Source organism: Parasteatoda tepidariorum, chromosome 2 (assembly GCF_982258835.1).
Source record: "Parasteatoda tepidariorum strain Cologne lab strain chromosome 2, Ptep-v5.0, whole genome shotgun sequence".
NCBI lineage: Eukaryota > Metazoa > Arthropoda > Arachnida > Araneae > Theridiidae > Parasteatoda > Parasteatoda tepidariorum.
In genome coordinates, this window is record NC_141756.1 from 48,164,544 (window position 1) to 48,186,384 (window position 21,841).

General features: G+C 28.7%; 1 protein-coding gene across 3 annotated transcripts; it reads left to right on the plus strand.

The window, feature by feature from the left end:
• The first annotated feature begins 102 nt into the window (after nt 1–102).
• On the plus strand, nt 103–17,902 carry LOC107444102 (ras-related protein rab-6.1). Of its 3 annotated transcripts, none has more exons than XM_087157289.1 (7): nt 103–277; nt 8,086–8,266; nt 10,181–10,231; nt 11,672–11,792; nt 14,126–14,250; nt 16,515–16,636; nt 17,231–17,902. In XM_087157289.1, the coding sequence occupies exons 2-7, from the start codon at nt 8,167–8,169 to the stop codon at nt 17,654–17,656; spliced, it is 945 nt and encodes a 314-aa protein (XP_087013415.1). In that variant the 5' UTR covers nt 103–277; nt 8,086–8,166; the 3' UTR covers nt 17,657–17,902. The 3 variants fall into 3 exon arrangements, with proteins under 3 accessions (XP_087013415.1, XP_087013417.1, XP_087013416.1); XM_087157290.1 differs by lacking the exon at nt 103–277 and adding an exon at nt 6,826–7,149; XM_087157291.1 differs by lacking the exon at nt 11,672–11,792 and having other exon boundaries at nt 14,191–14,250.
• Nucleotides 17,903–21,841: the final 3,939 nt, after the last annotated feature.

Here is a 21,841-nt window from a genome sequence, read left to right on the forward strand (position 1 = left end):
AAGACCGAATATCGTTTTCCTATAAAAACGAAAGCTCTGTATCAAAGCGAAAGCTCTGGAATTAAACGAAATCGCCCATTCAGCGAAAGAACCGTTGAAGTGGCAAACATTGGCGATCAAACAGCAACCCTTATATTTACTTCCACTATCAGTTCTCGTTGAACAGACTTAGTTTCACTTTATACTAAGTGGGAATCATAATAGCGATTTACGAAACAAAATACTGCACGTACTGAAAAAGAAGATAGATTCCATATTTCTTTGATTGACGAAGCATGTAAGTTTATATATTTTTAATAATATTTCTTCATTTATTTAACCTCATCTTTAAATTGAGTAATAATTTCTTTCAAATAAGGCAATGGTTTCTGTAGATAAAAAATATTCTTATCATTAACATTTTGCAAGCGTGGTTTTGCATTGCTTTATTAATCTTTGTCATAAAAACAGCCTTATCTTATACACAAAAATAACTGCAAACATATAATTTATTTACAAGGGCGCCGGCAGAATAATATATAAGGGGGTGCAACCCTCTAGCAAACTACCCCCCCCCCTACCCCCGAAAAAAATTTAAAATATTCTGCTATTACATTTTGTTTTGTTATTACATATACTTTCATCTGTTCATTTTTTCAAGATACGTTTCTTCATTGTTAGCAAGATATTTAAAAAAAAGTACGAATTTCTTGTACTTACAAATTTTGCCCAGAGGCAATCGCGCTGGCGCTAGCATAGCTACTGACTTTGAAGCACAAATAACTACAAACAGTAGTTTCGTATACTAACGTGTTTGTGCACGCTTAATATTAGTATTTATTGTGTTGATGAAGTTTTACAGTTGCGAGAAGTCAGCTTGTGTTATACACCTTTGTTAAACTGAATAACTAATAGAAAATATATTATTTACATTTTATTAAAGGAAATTTAAAAATATAGCTTAGATATCTGCCAAGTTTGTGAATGCTCAGTGTGCATAAGAAAAGAATCAAAGATGACTCAGAATTCATTGAAAAAGTTAAAAATAGATTTGGACAGCAAACAAGACGATTACAATTCTTGTTTGATTAAACAATTTTTTAATTGTTATGTATCAATAATTAGTTAATTATTTGTTTTTCCATAAAAATATGTTTAACAAAAAGATTTTATAATTATTTTTTCTGTATCTCTAATGGGCAATTCCACGGTAACTTACGTTACATTCACAGAAATTTTATTGCTCTGAGAGCTTAGAAACAAACAAATAATACTAATACACATATTGAAATAAAGTGATTTCTTAAAATTACAATCAAAACCAAAGGGAACCTAATTAAAATAATTAATATTTTTCATTTTAAACAGTGTTAAAACCTAAAATTAGTGTGGTAACTTACGTTACCAAAAAAGGAATTGCAAAAATTTGCAATATGCTTGAAGGCAAAATTCTGTTCTTATACAAATGTTAATTGATTAAGATTATATGTATCATTTTTCTGACATGTTTAAGTATTTCTTATGCCTAGATTTAAAATTTTATTTCAAAAGTTAAATTAAATATGATTTTTTAAATGGGTAACTTACGTTACAGTAACTTACGTTACGAAATTCACTTTGTATCAAACTTTTATTCCAATAATGTACAAATGCAAATTAGGATATTTAAACAGTATAGTGCAAGGGAGAAAAAGTGTACATGAAGAAATTTTTGATTTACACACTTGATTCACGCATTACTGTGCAAACTTATAATGTCCTCTGTTATTAACTAGTACAGGGAGCTCAATTCTTTTCACCATGTTTTCTTTCTGGCAGAATATTCCATCTCTTTTTTCTAGCTATTTCCAATAGATTCCCACTGCAGCCATTACATAGACTTTAAATTCTTGCTCTTCAGCAGACATTACCACACCAGGATACAGCATGTCCTCGTATCTAATCGTATACCAATCCCCAGATTTTATTTTGCATTCCTCATTTTGTTTCTCAACATCTTTCACTAAGAAACCCTTCTGGTATGCCTTCTTGTACTTTTAAGAGGTGGATCTGCTTAATGCTTTTAATCAGTGGAGTTTTTGAGAATAGACTGGAAAGATGTAACTTTTGCTGACGCTTCTTAATATCTTCTGGTGTGATTTCTACCACATTTATTTTTGTTAAATGCTCTTGTGTTGCTACCGCAAACTCAGAGGCATTGGTGACAATATGTTTTCTTCTCAATACGACATTTCTCACACTCCTTTCAATAGATCCACTTGTCCCATCAACAGGACCTTTGCCGTGTGACGTGGCAAAATAATTCCACATCAATTTTTTCCCATGATGAAGCTCTAGAACATGTAAGACCGAAACGTTATATCGATTCTTGAACAGGCTGCTTGACCCATCTGGCCAGATGTAAGCATTTTTGATATCCAGTGGCAAATTTTCCGAAATGTAATCCATATATGGCACTACCGTTTCTTTAGTGTGATCTAAATCATTACTTATGAAGGCCATAGAATGATGCTTTCTGGAGTACCATGTTGATATGGTGAAAATACAGACTTGCTTCTTCGTCCAGTGAGCGGTCCAGCGCCTTGGTATTCACACGAATAATTTTCTTCGAGATCTATTTGAATGATTGAAGTGTCCTTATCGAATGATGATAACGTTGCTGATATTCTGAATTTCCTTCGTCTAAAATTTTTTTCAGTTGGCCAGCATCATCTTCCTTCCATACATAACAATTCAAATCATTTAGGTTTTCTTTTTGGGTTATTTTGTTTAGCGAATCTTCAAGTTGATGAGAATAAGTTTCATATTCTCTGGACCAGCACTCATCTGTTTTTTCTGAGCATAAAAATAAATATCTGAAGAATTTCGAAAGATGGAACATTATAGAATTTGCTGAAGGGTTCAGTAGCCAATCTGAAGTTTTCGTGATACTTACAAAGACAAACATTTCTTGGGAGTTTGATACTAAGCAAGACATGCTTTGGACGGAGATCAAAGAACTTAGTTTTTCCAATTTTGGATTCTGAATTTTTTCGATAAACATTTAGTGCATCTCTCGTTCTGAATGAAGAAGATGCCGCGCTTGTACTTTCTTTTCACCACCATTATCATTTCGAATTATAATCACATCCTTAACTCCTGGTGCTTGTCGAGAGATTTTGTCCAATTTTGAAAACATATGAATGCCAACATCCAATTAAATAAGTTAATGCAAGTATTTTCAATAAAATTAATATCTTAAGGCAGTGTTTATTTATTTAAACTTTGGTATTGTAACTGGATACATCTTATTTAGTTTATATACCAATTTTCAAGAGAAATAGACTCATTTCAGATTAGTAACTTACATTACATGCATGTCAGTAACTTACGTTACACATATTGAATAGTGCACAAAACAATAAACAAGTACTATTTGAAAAGAAAACTATTGCTGCTTATTTAGTGTTAGCCTCTACGAAAGAAAAAATATTATTCTTACTTTTGTATCACTTGATCTTTTTTACACATACAAACTTTTCCTAGTTTTTGGTAACTTACGTTACATGCAATAATGCTTATTTGAAATTTATATAAGTAAGTGAATTTAACGACAAAAACTTATTTTTACACTGCACAATATTTCTATTAAGTGCAATAAACAATATTTATTCTTTGGAACATTTTGAAATGAAAATAATGTTAACTTACTGATTTTCAAAATCTGACCATGTTCTTCCCCCAAATCAGAACAAGTAAATGCCAATGTTCAATGGGTTGCCAATACTAAAAAACTAAATTCTCAAAAAAAATTATGATAAATTATCAAACTTCAAACCTTTCTAATTCATAAAACATCCAAAATAATAACATTATTCTTATTTGAATTTTCCAATGCTTTTCCCCCTTTTCATGGAATTGCCCTAATTGTTTTTTTAAAAAAAAGCCAGGGGGTGCAAGTGCACCCCCTTGCACCCCGCTGCCGGCGCCCTTGTTTATTTAGCAATTCTACACGGCATCTGATTGGGTGAAAATCGGAAAGTTAGATTTCGTTATTATTATTATCCATATTTGAACTTCAGTTCATTAGTATTCAAAAACTCTTTAAAATTTTGATGTCCAATTTTTATTTTTTTTCTGTATGCTTGATATTCGAGGCTAAAACCAGTTATTTGTTATTTTAATCGAGCTTAAAATTTATTTAAAAAAAATTCAATATTTACCAATGTATTTAGTTCTATTTCATTTTTTTAAAAATGTTTTTAAGATTTTAGTTCAAAGCACTGAAAGTTTTGTTTTAAAATATATATATATATATATATATATATATATATATATATATATATATATATATATATATATATATATATATATATATATAATTGAGCCTTTTTTTAAATTTTTAAAAAAATACTGTGTCAAAATCAGTCCGTCATCTTAATATTATTTTAAAATTCTATTGAAGCTAATAAATTTCAAATTTTATTTTATTTCTTTTGAAATGAACCAACTAGTTTAAAACTGACTCGTTTCCTGTACTGTAAAACTAACTTAATTTTCACGTTCAACTGAGTTATTGTAAGAATGCTGACAGTCTGTACTTTTACAAACAACTCAATATATATTTTTATTTGGATTAATAGTATTAAAATAGTGAAAGCTTTGGAGTGAAACTGGCAACACGTCTTGTGTTCCTTTTTATTTTTTTAGATAGAGTTTTCGCGTAAATGTTTGATGGTTGAAGAAAAATTAGAGGAAATAAATTTTCAGGAAAAATTTCCGACAAAAATATACTAATGGGAAGGTTATAATATATAATTCAGGACACACATTGACAAGAATGAAGCAGGTTATTTTTCTAGGCTTCGAAAAATTTTGTCTATTGAAACTTTCGATAAAAAAATGTAGAGATTTATTTTCATTTAAAAATTTTGTTTTCCAGGGAATTGCGATTTTTGATTATTTATACGTTAAATACTATAGTCATAAACTACAATTCACGGTTAAATTCTGATCATTCCACAATTTAAAGGGAAAATATTCGATTTTCACGATTTTAAATTAAACTGATTTATCAATTCAATTCTATTAATACATTTATGTTAATCACTGTTAAGTTATGTCACGGTTTAAAAATGTTAAATAAATATCTAGAAACATCAAATCTTTCCCTCTCTTTTTTCGTTGCTATATTTATTCGTTTTTGTTGTTGTTATTTTGGATTTAAATTGAACATCTTTTAAAATGAAGATTGAGAAATTTTTCTACAACAATCAATAAATAATCATAATTTAATAACGCAAAAGTTAAAAAAAAATGCACGAAAAAAAACATCAAATTGCAATAACTTTCAAACAAATTAGAATTTCAAAAAAAAAGTGATAATAGAGAACTAGCGTTAATTTCTTTAAAAAATGATTTTTTCTTTCAGCACATCAAATTTAATTTCTGTGTCAGCAGTTTGGCAGTCAGCAGTTGTATTTTTTTTACTAGATAAACAGTTGATAATAATCGAGTTTTTTCTATTAATGTATTTAATGAATAATGAATTCAATTCTATTAATGTATTTAATGAATAATGAATTCAACTCTATTAATGTATTTAAGTTATGTCACTGTTTAAAAATGTTAAATAAATATCTAGAAACATCAAATCTTTCCCCCTCTTTTTTCGTTGCTATATTTATTCGTTTTTGTTGTTGTTATTTTGGATTTAAATTGAAGATCTTTTAAAATGAAGATTGAGAAATTTTTCTACAACAATCAATAAATGATCGTAATTTAATAATGCAAAAGTTTAAAAAAATGCACGAAGAAAAACATCAAATTGCAATAAGTTTCAAACAAATTAACATTTCAGAAAAAAAAATTGATGAAAGAGAACTAGCGTTAATTTCTTAAAAAAATGATTTTTTCTTTCAGCACATCAAATTTCATTTCTGTGTTAGCAGTTTGTCAATCGGCAAAATGGTCGAAATTGTATTTTTTACTAGTTAAACAGTTGATAATAATCGAGTTTTATTTATTTTTTTTACTGCTTGTACAGAGCGAAGAAAAAAAACACCTTCAATAATTTTTAATCAAATGATTGGATTTTCATTACTAGGACTCAATCTTAATGGTTCAAAGAGGGGACCTCAAATCTGCTGATTAATTAGTGCAAATTATATTTTAAGTTTCGAAATCAGACACGAAAACTTGAATAAATATATTTTCTTCAATCTATTTGGTTTTCTGATCACTAAAATATAAGCGGTCGACACAATCTGGGAAATATGGTCCCTATTATTTTGGTCAGGAGAGTGGTTCATAGTTTAGACCCCTTAATATTAGTTTAAATTCTTTTTCATTTTATCTCGCCTTGTTTTAAGAACTTTTTAAGCAAATTGAAATTTTTTTCCCCCAATTATAAGATTTGCTTATCCAAAGATGATTCCATGCAAAAAAAAACTTTTAGTAAATATTTATTATTACTTTATTTAATAATAATTGAAAAAAATTGAATTGTATCGTATACATCTCTTTTACACAATTTTAAACAATATTATTTTTTCTGACGAAATGCAAAAGTTCGGGCGAATACTTCTTGAGAAATCAAATTTTAAAAAAAGTCGTATGGAATATCGTTAGCGATCAGCGATCAAAAGTTTTTTTTTTTTTTTTTTTTTTTTTTTTTTTTTTTTTTTTTAAACTTACCAGAATATTTAATTGCTTTCTTATACACTTTAAACATAGGTTTGCAAAATTCAATGTATATCCTGTCCCATCCTGAATTTGGTGAGGAGTAACTGTCCAGGGCCGCCTCGAAAGAAGGAGGTAACTCCTCCTTCTTTCGAGGCGGCCCTGAACTGTCCCCTTTTCACTACAGCGCGAGAACGCGAGAATGTCGCTTATTTTTTTCTTTTCTCGCATTAAAAAATTATTAACGTGAGAAGATCGCGCACTCTATTAATCAATTTCAAAATGAGCGAATTAAGGAAAAAAATTCGTCTTCTGCCATTTTGAATAAAATCCGTTTCACTTTTCTTCTTTGATCTTTAATTATTTTCAACATGGATCCCTGAGTCTAGCTTCTCTATTCACCAGTATTGTTCAGAACCGGTGCGAACAGCAGAGCACAATGCCCCCCCCCCCCCGAATGACGGAACACCTTTCAGAACACATTTTTCTGCAACCACGTCTTCACGGAAGGTAAGATTTCTTCATGTAAGACGTTTAAATTTTTTTCAATGCTGCACATTTACTAAGTGATTCCGAATTGTTCAGCATCTGTTGCAAGGTCACTTAGCACTCAAAACCGAATTAAGACAAAATATCGTATACAAATGACTGATAAACATTTGAGCAACCTAATGAGAAAAGTAGATAAAGAACGTTTCCCATATGATGATGCAGCAAAAATATTCAATGCTTTAAAAATTAGAAGATGTTAAAAATGTATTATAATTAAAGAAATATTTCTTTTCCAAGTCTATTCGTGTTTTTTTAATTTTTAGAAATCTCACTTAACTTTTTGAGATCTCACCCTGTTTTTGAGAAAGGGTGAGAAATTCTCTCTCATTTTTTTTCTGTAAAGAAAACATTGGTAGGTTTGATATCTAAATATGATCAAGAAGATATTTTTGAGTTATGGGAGAGAATAAAGCAAAAAAAAAAAAAAAAAAGTAAGAAAAAAAGGAGAAAAAAAAGAGGCAGTCAAAAAGACTGATTGAAGATGAAAGTGAAGTTGGTGTATAAAAATAAATTGAAAAATCTTATCAAGTATTAAAAGAAAAAATGAACTTATACTGTCAGAGTATCTTAAATCTTTGTAAATAAATTTATATAAAGTCGTATAAAAATTATTAGTTACATTTTTTTACTGATATTTCAAAATTTCATTAGATACTTCGCTATCTTGTATGCAGTCATTAATTTTTCCCGCTATTGCAAATGCACGGGCGACTGCGTAACAGTCAACTTTGACATATTTGAGGTAAACCTTTTGAAACATAAAGATTGGTTCTTCATACGTGAAAGTATGAACATTTTAAAATAAGGATTGTCTATTTTCAGTTTTATAATGATTATATTCTTTTTATTTTTATTTTATTTACTTATATTTTATTGAAATACTTTTATTTCTAGGAGAGAAAAACTTTGCGATAAATAATCAGGAAACGAGTGACTGATGAAGACAACAGAAATCATTTAACATAAAAAATTAAAATGGGAAATAATAATGCACACAGAAATGAAAAAAAAGAAGAAAAAATGTTCAATATTTCGAAAGAAAAAAAGTTCAAAATTTGTGTGATAGGAGAACCATGTAAGTTAACATCTTTTTAATGCTGTTTCCTTATTTCATCTTACAATTTGAATAATAATTTATTTCAAATTTCGCGGTTATTGCTCTCGATAAAAAAATTTTTAAAAGGACCATAAATTTTTTTTAGTTAATTTAACATTGTTTCATTAATCTTGTTAATAAAAATTGTCGCCTTTTCCACTACCCGGCTGCATTGCAGAAAACGTTATCCGAAAACTTATCCCCATTCTTTAATCTTTTTCTAAAACTACATATATTATTAAATTTAAAATTATTTCCTAATTAAAGTTATTCGTTACTTTGAAATACCAATTTGTTTGAAACTAACTCCTCTCTTGGAGCAATGCATGATAAAACTTTTCATGAAATATTATGAATTTTTTTTTCAAAAAAGACCTTTAATGTCTATGATCTTTTTAATAGCATTCCATTTTTTTAAGTAAAAGTTGTTCTTTTGAGTTTTTATTGCGATTGTAAGAAATATCCTTAATAGCGAATTCAACTACTAGGAAACTCTAAATAAAATATGTTTTTTTTAATAATGATCTTATGTTTAAATTTTAAAATTTCATAATTTTATTAATTAATATTTACCCCGCTTAAATAATATTGCTGACGATAATATTAATTTCTAATTTTTGAATATAAGTATTAAAAAAGACGAAAATATATGAATTATTGAAATATAAGATTAAAGGAATGTTTTTAAGTTTAATGTAAATAAGTTAATTGCATGAAATTCTAATATTTCTAAAAACGTATGTAGAAATATTTATTTATCTAAAAAAACGGTTGATATGATTTTCCAAAATTTAACATATATCAAACAAATTTTTAACAAAATCATTGAATTAGTTGTGTAATAAAATAATAATATAATAAATTTACAAAAAAAATCTTTTAGTCATCCAAATTAATATCTATGTCATGTGCAAATCTCCTCCAATATCCAATTAAATAAATATTTCCGTTACATTTTCATTTCATTCACAATATTTAAATAATTCTTATAAAAATTAATAATTCAATTTTAATTTTCTAGTCTTACTTTCTTGTGTGTGTTTTTAAAATTTTGCACTAATTTTTATAGCTATTCTGCTGTTATTTTGAAACATTTTTATTTTTATTTCTCTCCTTATTTTCGTTGTATTTTTTTCTCGTTTTTTTATGGCCTCTATATACCCGCAGCTTAAGCGGGTTTTTGGCTCTACGAGAGCACCTAACGGCTAGGTTATTTTTTTGGTAAAATTAACATGGTTTCGTATTATATAATAAAATTTGATAAATATGGTAAAATTTGGTATTTAAATGATATCTTCGTGCATGGCATAAAAAATTTGTTTGCTTAAATTCACTTCGACCGCTGTTGTGATCATATTTTTCAGATTTACAACATGCTATATTTTGAAGATTAAGAATCCAAATCCGTCGAAAAAAAGGTATGTTTATTCAGAGAAAGTACGTTTTTGCGTCTGATTTCGCAACTTAAAATATCGTCTGCAATTAATTAACATATTTGAGGTCACCCCCTTGAATTATTAAGTTTGAGGTCTAGAAGAAGATCCGATCATTTGATCAAAAGTTTTCTAAGGTGTTTTTTTTTCCCGCACACTGTGCATTTTTGGGTCGAATTTCGTAACATATCGTCGACATTAATTAATTAGCAATTTCAAGGTTAGGCTTTTGAACCTTTAAGATAGAGTCCTAGTAAGTGAAAATCCGATTATTAGAGAAAATTTACTTAACGTGTTCACATTTTGAGTTTATAGTCACTTTTATTACTTTATTTTAGTTATATATTCATTTATTAAAAATAAGCTTCTTTTTCTTGAAAAAAATTTTTATTTTATAGTTTGTATATTTTATTTTTCTCTCTTAGATACTAATTTTTATCCAATTATTTTTATATTTCAGTGGTGGGAAAAACAGGTATATTGGAAGTATGTCGAACTGGAAGTTTGGCAGGTAATTTCACCCCTTTTTTTCGGTATAAATTTCTACTTCAAATCTATTGAAATTTTTGATTTGGTATAAATAATTTTCTTTATTATTAGTATTAGTTGTTTTGTGTGTACAGCTTTCATAAATGTAGATTAAAAATCAGGAGTGTAAATCGTAATTTTCTTCAAAGTTCTTTTATTGAAATAAAAGTTTTTTTTTCTTCAAAATTTCAACTCATTCAGTAAATTTGCAATTTTAGGTGTTATTTTCTTTCTATTGCTTTAAATTTTTGTTTCAAGCAGTGACCATGTATGTTTTGTTGCAAGGACAAGAAGGAAAAAGTATTTATCTTTCGAAATTTTTATTCTAATATAAGCTCGCTCTTTTTCTTTTTTTGTTTGTTTGTTGCAGTCGAAAAGAAAAAAAGAAAAAAATAAGAGATATGAAAGGAAAAAAAAGAAATGTGTTGTTATATAATCGTCAAAGTTTACCAGTATTGTTTCAACTCTTTAGCTGAAAATGCTTTTCATAGTAATAGTTGATCATAATTAAGTGTTCCAAAAGATTTTTAATGAATAAATTATACAGAAAAAAGTAAAGCAAATGCCAGGATCAAACTTTCCATTTGAAAGTATAACAAAAAGATTTGTTTCTATAACGCATCTGTATACATTTTTTTCTTTAATCACAACATTACCTTCGTGCTACTATAAATGAAAAAAAAATTAGTTTGTTGTTGACACTACTAGTAATTAAATCTTGTGTTCGAGTATTGCTGCCATTTTAAAATGATGTGAAATTATAACATTAATTTTGTGCTACTATAAATGAAAAAATGTTAGTTCGCTTGGAACCATACTTTTAACACTACTAGTAATTAAATCCTGTGTTCGTGTACTGTTGCCATTAACAAATGATGGGAAATATTAACATAAATTTCTTACTACTATAAATGACAAAAAAAATTAGTTTGCATGAAGCCACATTGTTGACGCTACTATTAAATCCTGCATTCGCGTAATGTCGCCATTATAACGTGCAAATTTTTAACATTAATTTGTGCTACTAGGAATGAAAAAAAATTTGTTTGCATAAAATCTCACTGTTGATATTATTAGTAATTAAATCCCGTGTTCGTGTATTGTTGCCATTATCAAATGATGTGAAATTTTAACTTTCATTTTGTGCAACTATAACTGAAAAAGAATTAATTTGCATGAAACCACACTGTTGACACTGCTAGTAATTAAATCCTGTGTTCGTGTATTGTTACCATCGAATGATGTGAAATTTCAGCAGAAGGCCACTTCTTGTAACTTCTCCATGTTGTTATGATTTTCTGTCATTAAGTTTTTTGAACTAACTTTTGTTAAAAAATCTAATTATTAAATTATCGATTATTCAATCATATATGGTATGATTTCACACTCTTTTATCTTACTCTAACTTATTTTTAATTTATAGCATGCAATAGGAGAACCGGGCTCGATATCGAAGGATATAGAATTATAGTTAAGATCTTGAACGAAACATTTGTTATTTCTAATGTCCCTGGTCATTTGAAGCTTCGATATCTTGTGCCCGGGTAAGTTTAAGAAAATTATTTTTATAGAAGGTTTTTTGTGCGCATTTCTTCTTTGTTGCTAAATAGTTCTTCAATTTATCTGAAATTTCATGTATTTCATCCGCAAAATGTATTGAGCTACTTGTCATTTAAATCAAATGTAAATATCGCTGTATTCGACGTTGAGAAGACAAACGTTGAGTTAAACTAACACTCATAAATGTTGCCCTAAGTCTTAGCATTTTATTCTTACTATTTGAACTTAATTTTAGAGTTTTTACTCACTCTAAGGTTGGGAAAAACGCTGTTTTAAATTCAAGAATTTATAAAAACAAAAAAAAATATACATATATCGTATATTTACGATTTAAGAAGTTTAAATAATAAGAAAATGGACATTTAAAAAAAAAGTGAATAAAATTCATCGCAGGAATTACATAAAAGGAAAAATGTGAAATTTTACTGTTCTATCATATTATGGAAATAAACAGAAGATCGTATAGCTTTTAAAAAAACATTGTCCAACTGAGTTACCTGATCCTTCGTTCCAGAAGGATTTCCAGATTCAATAGCTGGTCAAGTGCTGTTGATATTGAGTCAGAGAGGGCATATGGTTCAAAATATAAAACTTCACTTTATTTCGCAGATCTCATTGATAAAGGTTCATTGATGAAGTTGGCTCAATTTTAGATGGAATTCAATCACTCATGTGGAACGCAAATTCTGGATCATATTTTTGAATCAGACGAAACTTCCTTTTCTTTAAAGGGAAAAATTAGAATCAACAACTTGTGAACATCAGTAATATGTAAACATCAGGATCATCGTAGACTTGGGGACTGCAACTAGGAAAACTCGCCAACTATTGGTGCCAGGTACACGTGTCGCCATGTTGTGCGTCTTAATCCGCTAACGTTCAAATTGAAACAAAGATGGGATTTTTCCTAAAATTTAATTGCTAAACTTTAATTTAAATGTACTTCCATACTATACTTTATAAAAAGGTGAAATGTGAGATATTCATCTGGAAGGCGAGCGCCTAAAAGTTTTTAAAAAATGAGAGCGATGTTTCTCTCACACGTTGGCTTCCTCAACTGACGCCAAGAAGGCACGCGGAAAGAGGCAAAGCGCTAGTCGGATAAAGTTAAGGTGGGAATAATCGATATAAAAATTAATTGATCAATTTAAAATAGTAGAAGGCTATTGTGGTTAAATGAACGAAAACTGAAAAAAACTATTGAGGAGTAGAATATCGACGTACGTGTGTGATGTCACAATATATATATATATATATATATATATATATATATATATATATATATATATATATATATATATATATATATATATATATATATATATATATATATATATATATATATATATATATATATATATATATATATATATATATATATATATATATGAAATTATGCCTTTTAGCAAATATTGTACTTCTTCGATAACTGTTGTAAATTCGTAACAGCTATTCATAGCCCTTTATGTTGAAAATTAAAGAGATAAAAAATTTCAATGAGAAGAAAATGCACAGTATATTTAAATATAACGCACAGCACGCAAAAAAAAAAAAAACGGATCACTCAGAATAATTTCGGGTCTAATAATCGGATCTTCATCTTCACGTTCTAGTCTCAATCAAAATATTTCCAGGAGGTGACGAAATCGGGCACAAAACTTACTTTCTCTGAATAAACATACTTTTTTTCCAATCCATACTTTTATTTTAGATTTTAACCCTCAAAATATAGTATGTAGCCGCAATCTGCTAAATATGGTCAGGAGAGCGATCCAAAGTTTGAACCCAAAATGTGAATTTTATTTTTTGCGTATTACGCAATATCTCGAGAAATTTTTAATTGAATTGAAAAATCTTTACCTACAATTATAAAATGTTTTACATCATTTTAAAGTAACTGATTTGACATAGTAAAATACGAAATTTGAGCGAAATCGGTTGAATAGTTCCTGAGAAATCAAACTTTAAAAAAGCTGTATATTTAAAATTAATAAAGTATGAAACAAACTATGTACACACAAACTATGGAGTAAGTACACTCTTCATAGTAAGTTTTAAAAAACTCATGATGTCGTGAGTGGAGCTTTGGATGGAGAGGGGAATGGGAGAGAAATTTAAATATTGCTATTTACTCACTTGAGGTATGGTTTTCATTAACGCTGAATCGAATGAAAGGGATCTTCGGATATACCATCTTGTCACTGTGTGTACAAGGAAGGTATTATTTCTAATGTATGTATGTATCTATATATATATATATATATATATATATATATATATATCAAACACAAATACAATATTTTCACTTTATATTAAGGAACGTTAAACAGTCACACGGTGTTCTTTTACTGTATAATGTTGCAAATGTGTTAACGTTTCTAGAACTCTCCAAATGGATTAAGGATGTGAGAGAGTGGAATCCACAAATCATTATATTTATAAGTAAGTTTTTATTTTCTACTTTAGTTTTTGAAATTGATCTGAACACTCTAAAGCAACAAATTGATAAAAAAAATTAAGATTCCTTATGATAAATTTAAAATTTAAGTTAATTTAGTCTGCAGCAAATTTTCTGAAACGATTTTTTGCTAATAACACAGTAATCTCCAATAGATTTTTTCCACTCTTATATGAGTTAAATGACATTTGCTATATGCCGTAATTCAAATTCCTAGCAGTTGAACTCTTTTAGTGATGATTCAAACCTCACAGATAGAAATGCTGATCTTGATAACGATTTTTCATACTTTCATGAAACTCTTTTCACATTAAATATTGACTTACTGCATTTTATAAGACCTTAATTACTATATTATTCCAATAACAGAAAAATACTAGGGTGGACATTACATACCAAATAACTTAGCAACATTAAAGCTAAACAGTACTTCTCAAGTAGTTAGACTCTCCAGAAAATTAATAAAATATTGATTCCTAAGACCGGTAATTTGAATCGCAAATGTGCGATCTTGCTAAAAATTTCATCTAGCGTTAAAATGATTCACTTTTCCGTTCAAGTTAAACCATTGTTCAGTGCTCAAAAAAAAGAAGAAAAAAATAATCCTCTTGAATAATTTGTGATCTAATGGTCGGTACAGACAATTTTTTTAAGTTACAAAATTAATCACAAAAACGTAATTTCACTTTTTAAGCAAACATTTTTGTCCACTGAATTGGATTTTAGACCGATAAAATATAAGCGGTAGCAGTAATCGGGAAAATATGTTTCCCATAGTTTGATCAGGAGAGCGGTCCAAAGTTTGGACCCCTTAATGTTTATTCAGAGAAAACTTTTTTTGCGTCCGATTTCCCAAGTTAAAATATCGTATGCACTAAATAATTAGCATGCCGTCGTAAACCCATAAAATTGGGTCGGCTGTTCAACGACGGTTATAAAATAAAATAAAAAATGAAAAAATAAAATTAATTAGCATAGAGCCGTGGTGGCTCATGGGATAAAACGTTCGCCTTCCAATGAATGAGGTGAACCGGGTTCGAATCTCGGTAATATCTGGTTAGTTCCCATACCCAGCTTACACCAACCACAATTCTGACATAAAATGTCCTAAGTGGTAGACGGACCATGGGTCCATGTATGGGACCATGAGCTCGCTGTCAGGCAAACCGTGGGAGGTTTTCATGGTTTTCCTCTCCATGTAAGGCAAATGCGGGTGAGTTCCATCAAAAAGTCCACCACAAAGGTGAATTTCTCCCAATACTTGATCTAGGAGTCCTTCGTCTTCTGGATTGCATTGAAAATTACGATGATACGGATTTGAACATCAGTAGTTGTAAACTGAAAATTCGGTCGGCTGTTCAACGACGGTTATGATATAAATAAAAAAATTAGTTAGCATGTTTGAGGTTATCCTCTTGAACCATTAAGATTAAGACCTTAAACTTATAATTCCGATCATTGGATCAGAATTTAATCAGTGTGATCTGCATTTAATTTTGCGCACTGTGCGATTTAAGATGTATACTTATCACCGAATTATAATTTTTAAGAATCTGGACTATATTATTGCTCAATACTTTTTAATGTTTCAAACAGTGTATCAATGCAATCATTGGCAGAGCAATGTTCATATATAACTTGTGTAGAGAAATAGACGAATATTTCTCATTTAATTACACGATGTTCAAATATTCGACCTATACATTCAGATGGGTGATAAAATTATTCCTACACCCGGTTGGGAGTTTTAAAATTGCAAATAAAGACGCATAGGTTTAATCTGGGAGAGCGAAAGGTAGAGCCACGTTCAAAAATGACTTTTATGGATGTTTAAGAATGATTCAATTAATTTTTATAATAATTAAGCAGATAATTTTCTTGAAGTTAGCAGATTTACGGTATCTTTTTTAGTAGCATCCAGCGAGTCGAAATAACCTACTGATTGAGGTATTGGGTATAACGCGTTTTTTTTTTTTTTTTTTTTTTTTTTTTTTTTTTTTTGTATTCTTTTTCTATCTTTCTTCTTTCGCATTTTTCTCACCTTGATGCTTACTATCACCCATCTGAATTTGTCGATTGAAATTTGGAATAATCTATTTATTTTTTGCGTTTAATAAATATATGTATTCCTTCTATAAAATTAAACAAAGTTTTGTAACGATCATATATTACGTCTTACTTCTGCGAAAAACATATGTATTTATCACATTTTTTGGTAGAATTGTAACGTTTCTTCATTTGTTGACAGTTGGAATTCGATATGATCTCAATGAAAGAGAAGTATCAAGCGAGACTGGTAAAAAATTTGCACGAAGTGAAAATCTGGAGGTTTTAGAATGCAACACCTTTTCTGGTGGAAATGTAAACGAAGTAAGATGTTCAAACATATTTGATCTTAGCGTTATGACTACGATCCTTTTTCTCTAAATGGAAATTTTCTTTAGCTTAATTAACTCTTCACATGGTTATATGATAGTAGGATATCTAATGTTACGACACTCTAAGATATTTCATATTAGTATCGTTTATAATGTTTCTAAGAGAGTGGGCAACAAAAAATAGATGGAAATGCATAATTTTAAAATACTTAACATTTATTTCATGTAAACACCTTTAAAAACGTGCATTAAGGAAAACATTTCCATATGATCTCTTAAAAATTGTTTTTAATCTTATTTTTTATTTTGCAACCATCTTTCAAGACCTTCGATACTTCGTTTTCTTACCTAATATTATCAAAAATCTCATTCAATTCAATATGTTGTGCAGTTTACATGCTGTATAGTTATTTTGCTATAATTAATGTTAAAATTGTCTTTTAAAATCCACCCTGGTTTAAAATCTAATGCATTAATTGTAATTATTGTTAAATGTTTAACTGGAAAGGGAACTAGGGGTCAAACAATTTAAGAAGTTTTGTTTAAAATAGCTTTTTTAACAATTTTAATTTCTTGCTTGTTTTAGGTTTTTGAACACATGGCTTTGAGAATACTTCAAAAAGAAGGATTGATACCACCTGATGAAATTCAAATCGAAGGAAAGTCTCTGGAATGGAAAGATACCAATGAGGTGCCTGTCACTTCCGTTGCTGAAAAAGAACTCCTAAATGGATGTTTTACTGAAACAGAAATTATTAATTACAAGTCAAAAGATACAAGTTGTCTAGAAGATAGCAACTTACAAAATGGAACAAGAGGGCAAAACGTGTTAATGGAAAAAGACAGTACTCAATCTTGTCCATCAACCAGTAAAATAAAAACTTCAGAGTTAAACGAAAATTGTGATCCTCCTGATAATAAAAATGGCGTTGTACTACCAAAAGCAGAGAAGTCAGTAATATCAGAAGAAGAGATGCAACAAGAAGGAAAGTGTCCAGCGTGGTTTGCTTGAACAGTAACTGCTTAATATTCGAGCTTGTTCAATTTATGAAGTTTTTTATTATTATGGCTCTGTAGGATCTCGATATGTCTTCTTAATCAAGCAGCAAAATGAACGCATCAAAGCTAACCAAAAGTTGATATGCTTTGGATGATAAAAATGGCGTAGTACCACCAAATTCAAAATAATCAAAGCTTTTCTTAGAGAAAAAAATATTAAGCTTAATTTACTTGAATAAAAAAATATTAACTATTGCAATTTGTTTTTTTAAAAGCAGTTCTATTGTTCCTTCATCGTTTTTTATTTAAAAGTAAAGGTTTTCTTTCCCTTTTCTGAACCCTATTTAATCATATTACTCCATTCAATTTTCTTACTTGTAGTGATCCAATTTTTTCCCGTAAACCAATGCACATTTGCATTGCTTGTTGACAAAAAAAACCTGCATTTTTGGACTAAAATTCGGTTCGGTTTAATTCAGAGTTATGTCCAAATGAAAAATTAGAACCAGGAACAACAATTTTTGAAGTCGGAACGAGTCTAAAAATAATTTCTAAATTTAGACAAAATCCTTACTGATAGTAAATTCGATATGAAATGATAGTTTTTACTGTATAGCTTACAGAAACACAACAGCAGATCTTAAATCAGAACTTAATTCGAATTTAAATCCGAGCAAAATTTATATCACTTAAATCCGAATTTAGTTCTTGAACTTTTTTACAGATAGCACATTCAGTGAACAGCAGTGGAAAGTAATCAACCCAATAACGATTAAAAATAGCATAAAAGTAGAACCGAGAATCGATAGGTATCTTCAACTTCCAAATATGTTTAACAGTCATTTTACCTCCTTAACCCAAACTAACTTCTTAGACTAAAATGATATACACATGAAATACTAAAGGTCGAATAATAAAAATACTTAAATTTTAACAAATAGTTTGTCTAAAAATTATTTATGAAATTTTGGTCTATAATTAGCTCTGCTAAAATAGAAAAAATTGTCGTAATTGTAAATGTCCCAATAACAATAATTTAGAAAACAATGCAAACAATTTAAGAGGCTCTCATGCAAATGTTTTAATTGAAGAGGCCTGACGCAATTTAATTTTTCCTTTCAGCAGTGTCTTCAGTGGAACTAATTCATTCATTCAGTCATTACTAATTTTGAAATTTGTCAAGAATGAATTTTCTAGTTTCTGAAGCAGAGAGCAGCAAACAGTGCATTTCTAACTCCTTCTTTTTTTTAAAATTGATTTTTCATAACAATATCCATTTTTTGACGCCAAGCACTATACCTTTACGTAGAACTTTTAAAAAACTAGCATATTTAGCAAGTCCTTCAGGTACTATGTTTCCTAATGGACTATGCGCATGACGTTCGATTTATAAATTTTTTGGAGCACTGAAAAATAGGTTCAGTAAAATTCCACAACTGAATATGGTTTTAAACATATGATGTACACAGTTCAAATATCTAATATTTTGTCCTGCATTTATTTGACTACGAATACGATAAGATAATCTTTCCATCCAGAAGTTTTACTTTATCTTTTAATGTCAGAGATCAAAAATCAGAAATTATCGCTGTCTATTGTTATTTTGAAAATGGCTTAAAAACGTCGTTACGGGGAAAAGCCGCAGTTTTGTGAAAATGAAGGGCGTTTGTGGTGTAATTTTTTAATATTTAAAAACTGACCTGAATTCATGCATTTCCTTAACTCATAAAAATTAAAATTTCCTGAAACTATAAATTAAAACCTATTTCAATGATAAAGATACAAAAAACTTGTATTGTAATACAAAGAAATGTAATAATCCTTAAAAAAATTTTAAGAAAAAGTACGGAAAAGTACATTTTCTTTCATAATTGAAGAGTCGAAGCTATTTTTTTCAATATTCACTTGATTTTATTATCAGTACATATATTTATATAGATTATTAAGTAACTGCATTCAATGGCCGATTGATTCACGCTCACAAAATAACAGCTTTAAAAGTTTAACAGCTTAACTTGAAACCTGCATTGTTCTGAGTTTTTAATTCTTTCTCGCGAACTTACCAATGCACAGCAATACGTTTAAAAGTTCCAAAACGTCAGTTAAAAACAATGATGTGGAGAAGTATTTGAATACTCGGGCAATTCTTTTGCTCCTGAAATGAGAGTAATTGCTGAAGGAAAGAAAAGAGAATATGTTTATAATAACTTTAATAGCAATAACATAGGCAAGATGTTCTTTTTTTCTAAAAATTTCAAATCATATTGAAGGTTGAATTTTTATGTAAATTTAAGAGGATATTATAATAAAATTTTATTTTTCCTAATATAATTTTACTAATTATATTTATGTATAGTATTGTAATTGCTTTCAATAATTTCTTCACAAAATATTTATTTGTAAAAATATTAATAATGTAGTAAAATAAAATTAACAGATTTAATGTTTTAGTGTTCTTAGTCATTCATAAGATGACTCTGATAGCTGTGTGTTTGGTATAATATTTTTCGACCTCCTCACTTCGCACACCATTGATTAAAGAAAAATGAAACTACGAATTTTTTTTAAATTACCCCCTCCCCGACAAGAATAAAGGAAGATGGATTTTTTTAAATAAAAATCAGTGAAAATGAAACAGGACTAGTAAAAGCAAGTAAACAAATGACGATCAAAACTACATTTAAAAAATTCCTCTTGCAGTCAAGAGACTTTCATATTTGTCTTTTCAACGAGTACTGATAGTGAAAGTAAACAAAGCGGCGTGCTATTTGGCGCAATACTTGGTCTGCTTGGCGCCGGTATAATACACATATGGCGCCTATCAGTCAAGCAAAAACTCTTATTAAATATTCCTTTTCAAATTCAATTTTGTAAACTCTTTTGATATAAATTTGCTTAAAATCCAAAGTAAATATTTGTTTTGATTAGAAAAAGTAAGTATATTTTTTGTTCTGCAATAATCCTAGCTCAGTAAGAAGTCGAATAAAAAATTTAACTAATTAACATTAACTACTTGCCTTTACTTTAATAATGCTTTTACCATAAACTTTGTGCAAACATAGCTTTCTTAAGTAAAAGATATGAATAATAAAAATTAATAAATATAAGATTAGTAATAAGTTTACTAAAATACAGAAATATTTAAATATCTATTTATTAAATTTTTGGCATATTTTGCACCAATTAAATTGTGTCAAAATCTTACATAAAAGTTTTTGTTGCTTCTGAATTATAAAAAATTACAACTAAATCAAGTATGTATTTTATGGATTTTAACTTTTGAGAATATAGGTAGTGTACGATATTTCCATTATCAATATATATGTTTAGAATTTTTACCTAATTATAAGAAATTATTATATAATCAAAAAAAAGAAAGAAAAAAAAAAGACAAACATTATAAAAAAATTGATATCCCAACCAGGAAAACAAGATTGAAGACATCAAACTCTTTCAATTTTACAACAATGCAAAGTACCTGTAGTTTTTCTGCAGATTCATCAGAAAGTATATTTCAGAAACAATGACTGCATAATTACTTCAAATTTACTGCAGAATAATCACGGATTTAAAGTTTCAGTTTTTTCTAAATATAAAGTGACCTTATTTAAACTGCAGTAATTTTGTAGAAAATAGCTAAAAGTTTTTCGAAATAAATTACTGAGAAATTGCTTCATTAGCTGCAAAATAACTTGAGTGTTTTTACAGTTGAGATTGCTCTGCAGAGAATCTGCAGTTAACTCTAGAAAAACAGCAAAATTACTTCAGTTCTGTAGAAAAACTGCAGTTATTTTTTGCTGGGAAGTAAACAAAACTTTTAAGTTATCGGAAGTAGAAGGATTGTGCATAAGAAGTTTAAATGAAATTGGAGTTGAAAAGTGGAAAAATTGCATTGAGCACTCAGAAAATCGAAAAAGTGATGTGGGATTTGGATGAAGAGATCGAAAACACTGTTAATTCTCTAGTAATAAATATCAATTCCAACAACGAGGATTCTACAAGGTTTTAGAGTGAATCCTGAGATTAGTTTCATTTTTACTTTTTAATGATATAATTATTCGATATTATCCGTCGTTAATACCGTATTTCTTAAAATTTTGTTCTTGTCTGCGTAGTTTAATATCATAATTTTTGCTTTCGGTACAGTTGTTAATTAATTATAGAAACTCAACTGTTACGCAAAATTAAATAATTTTGA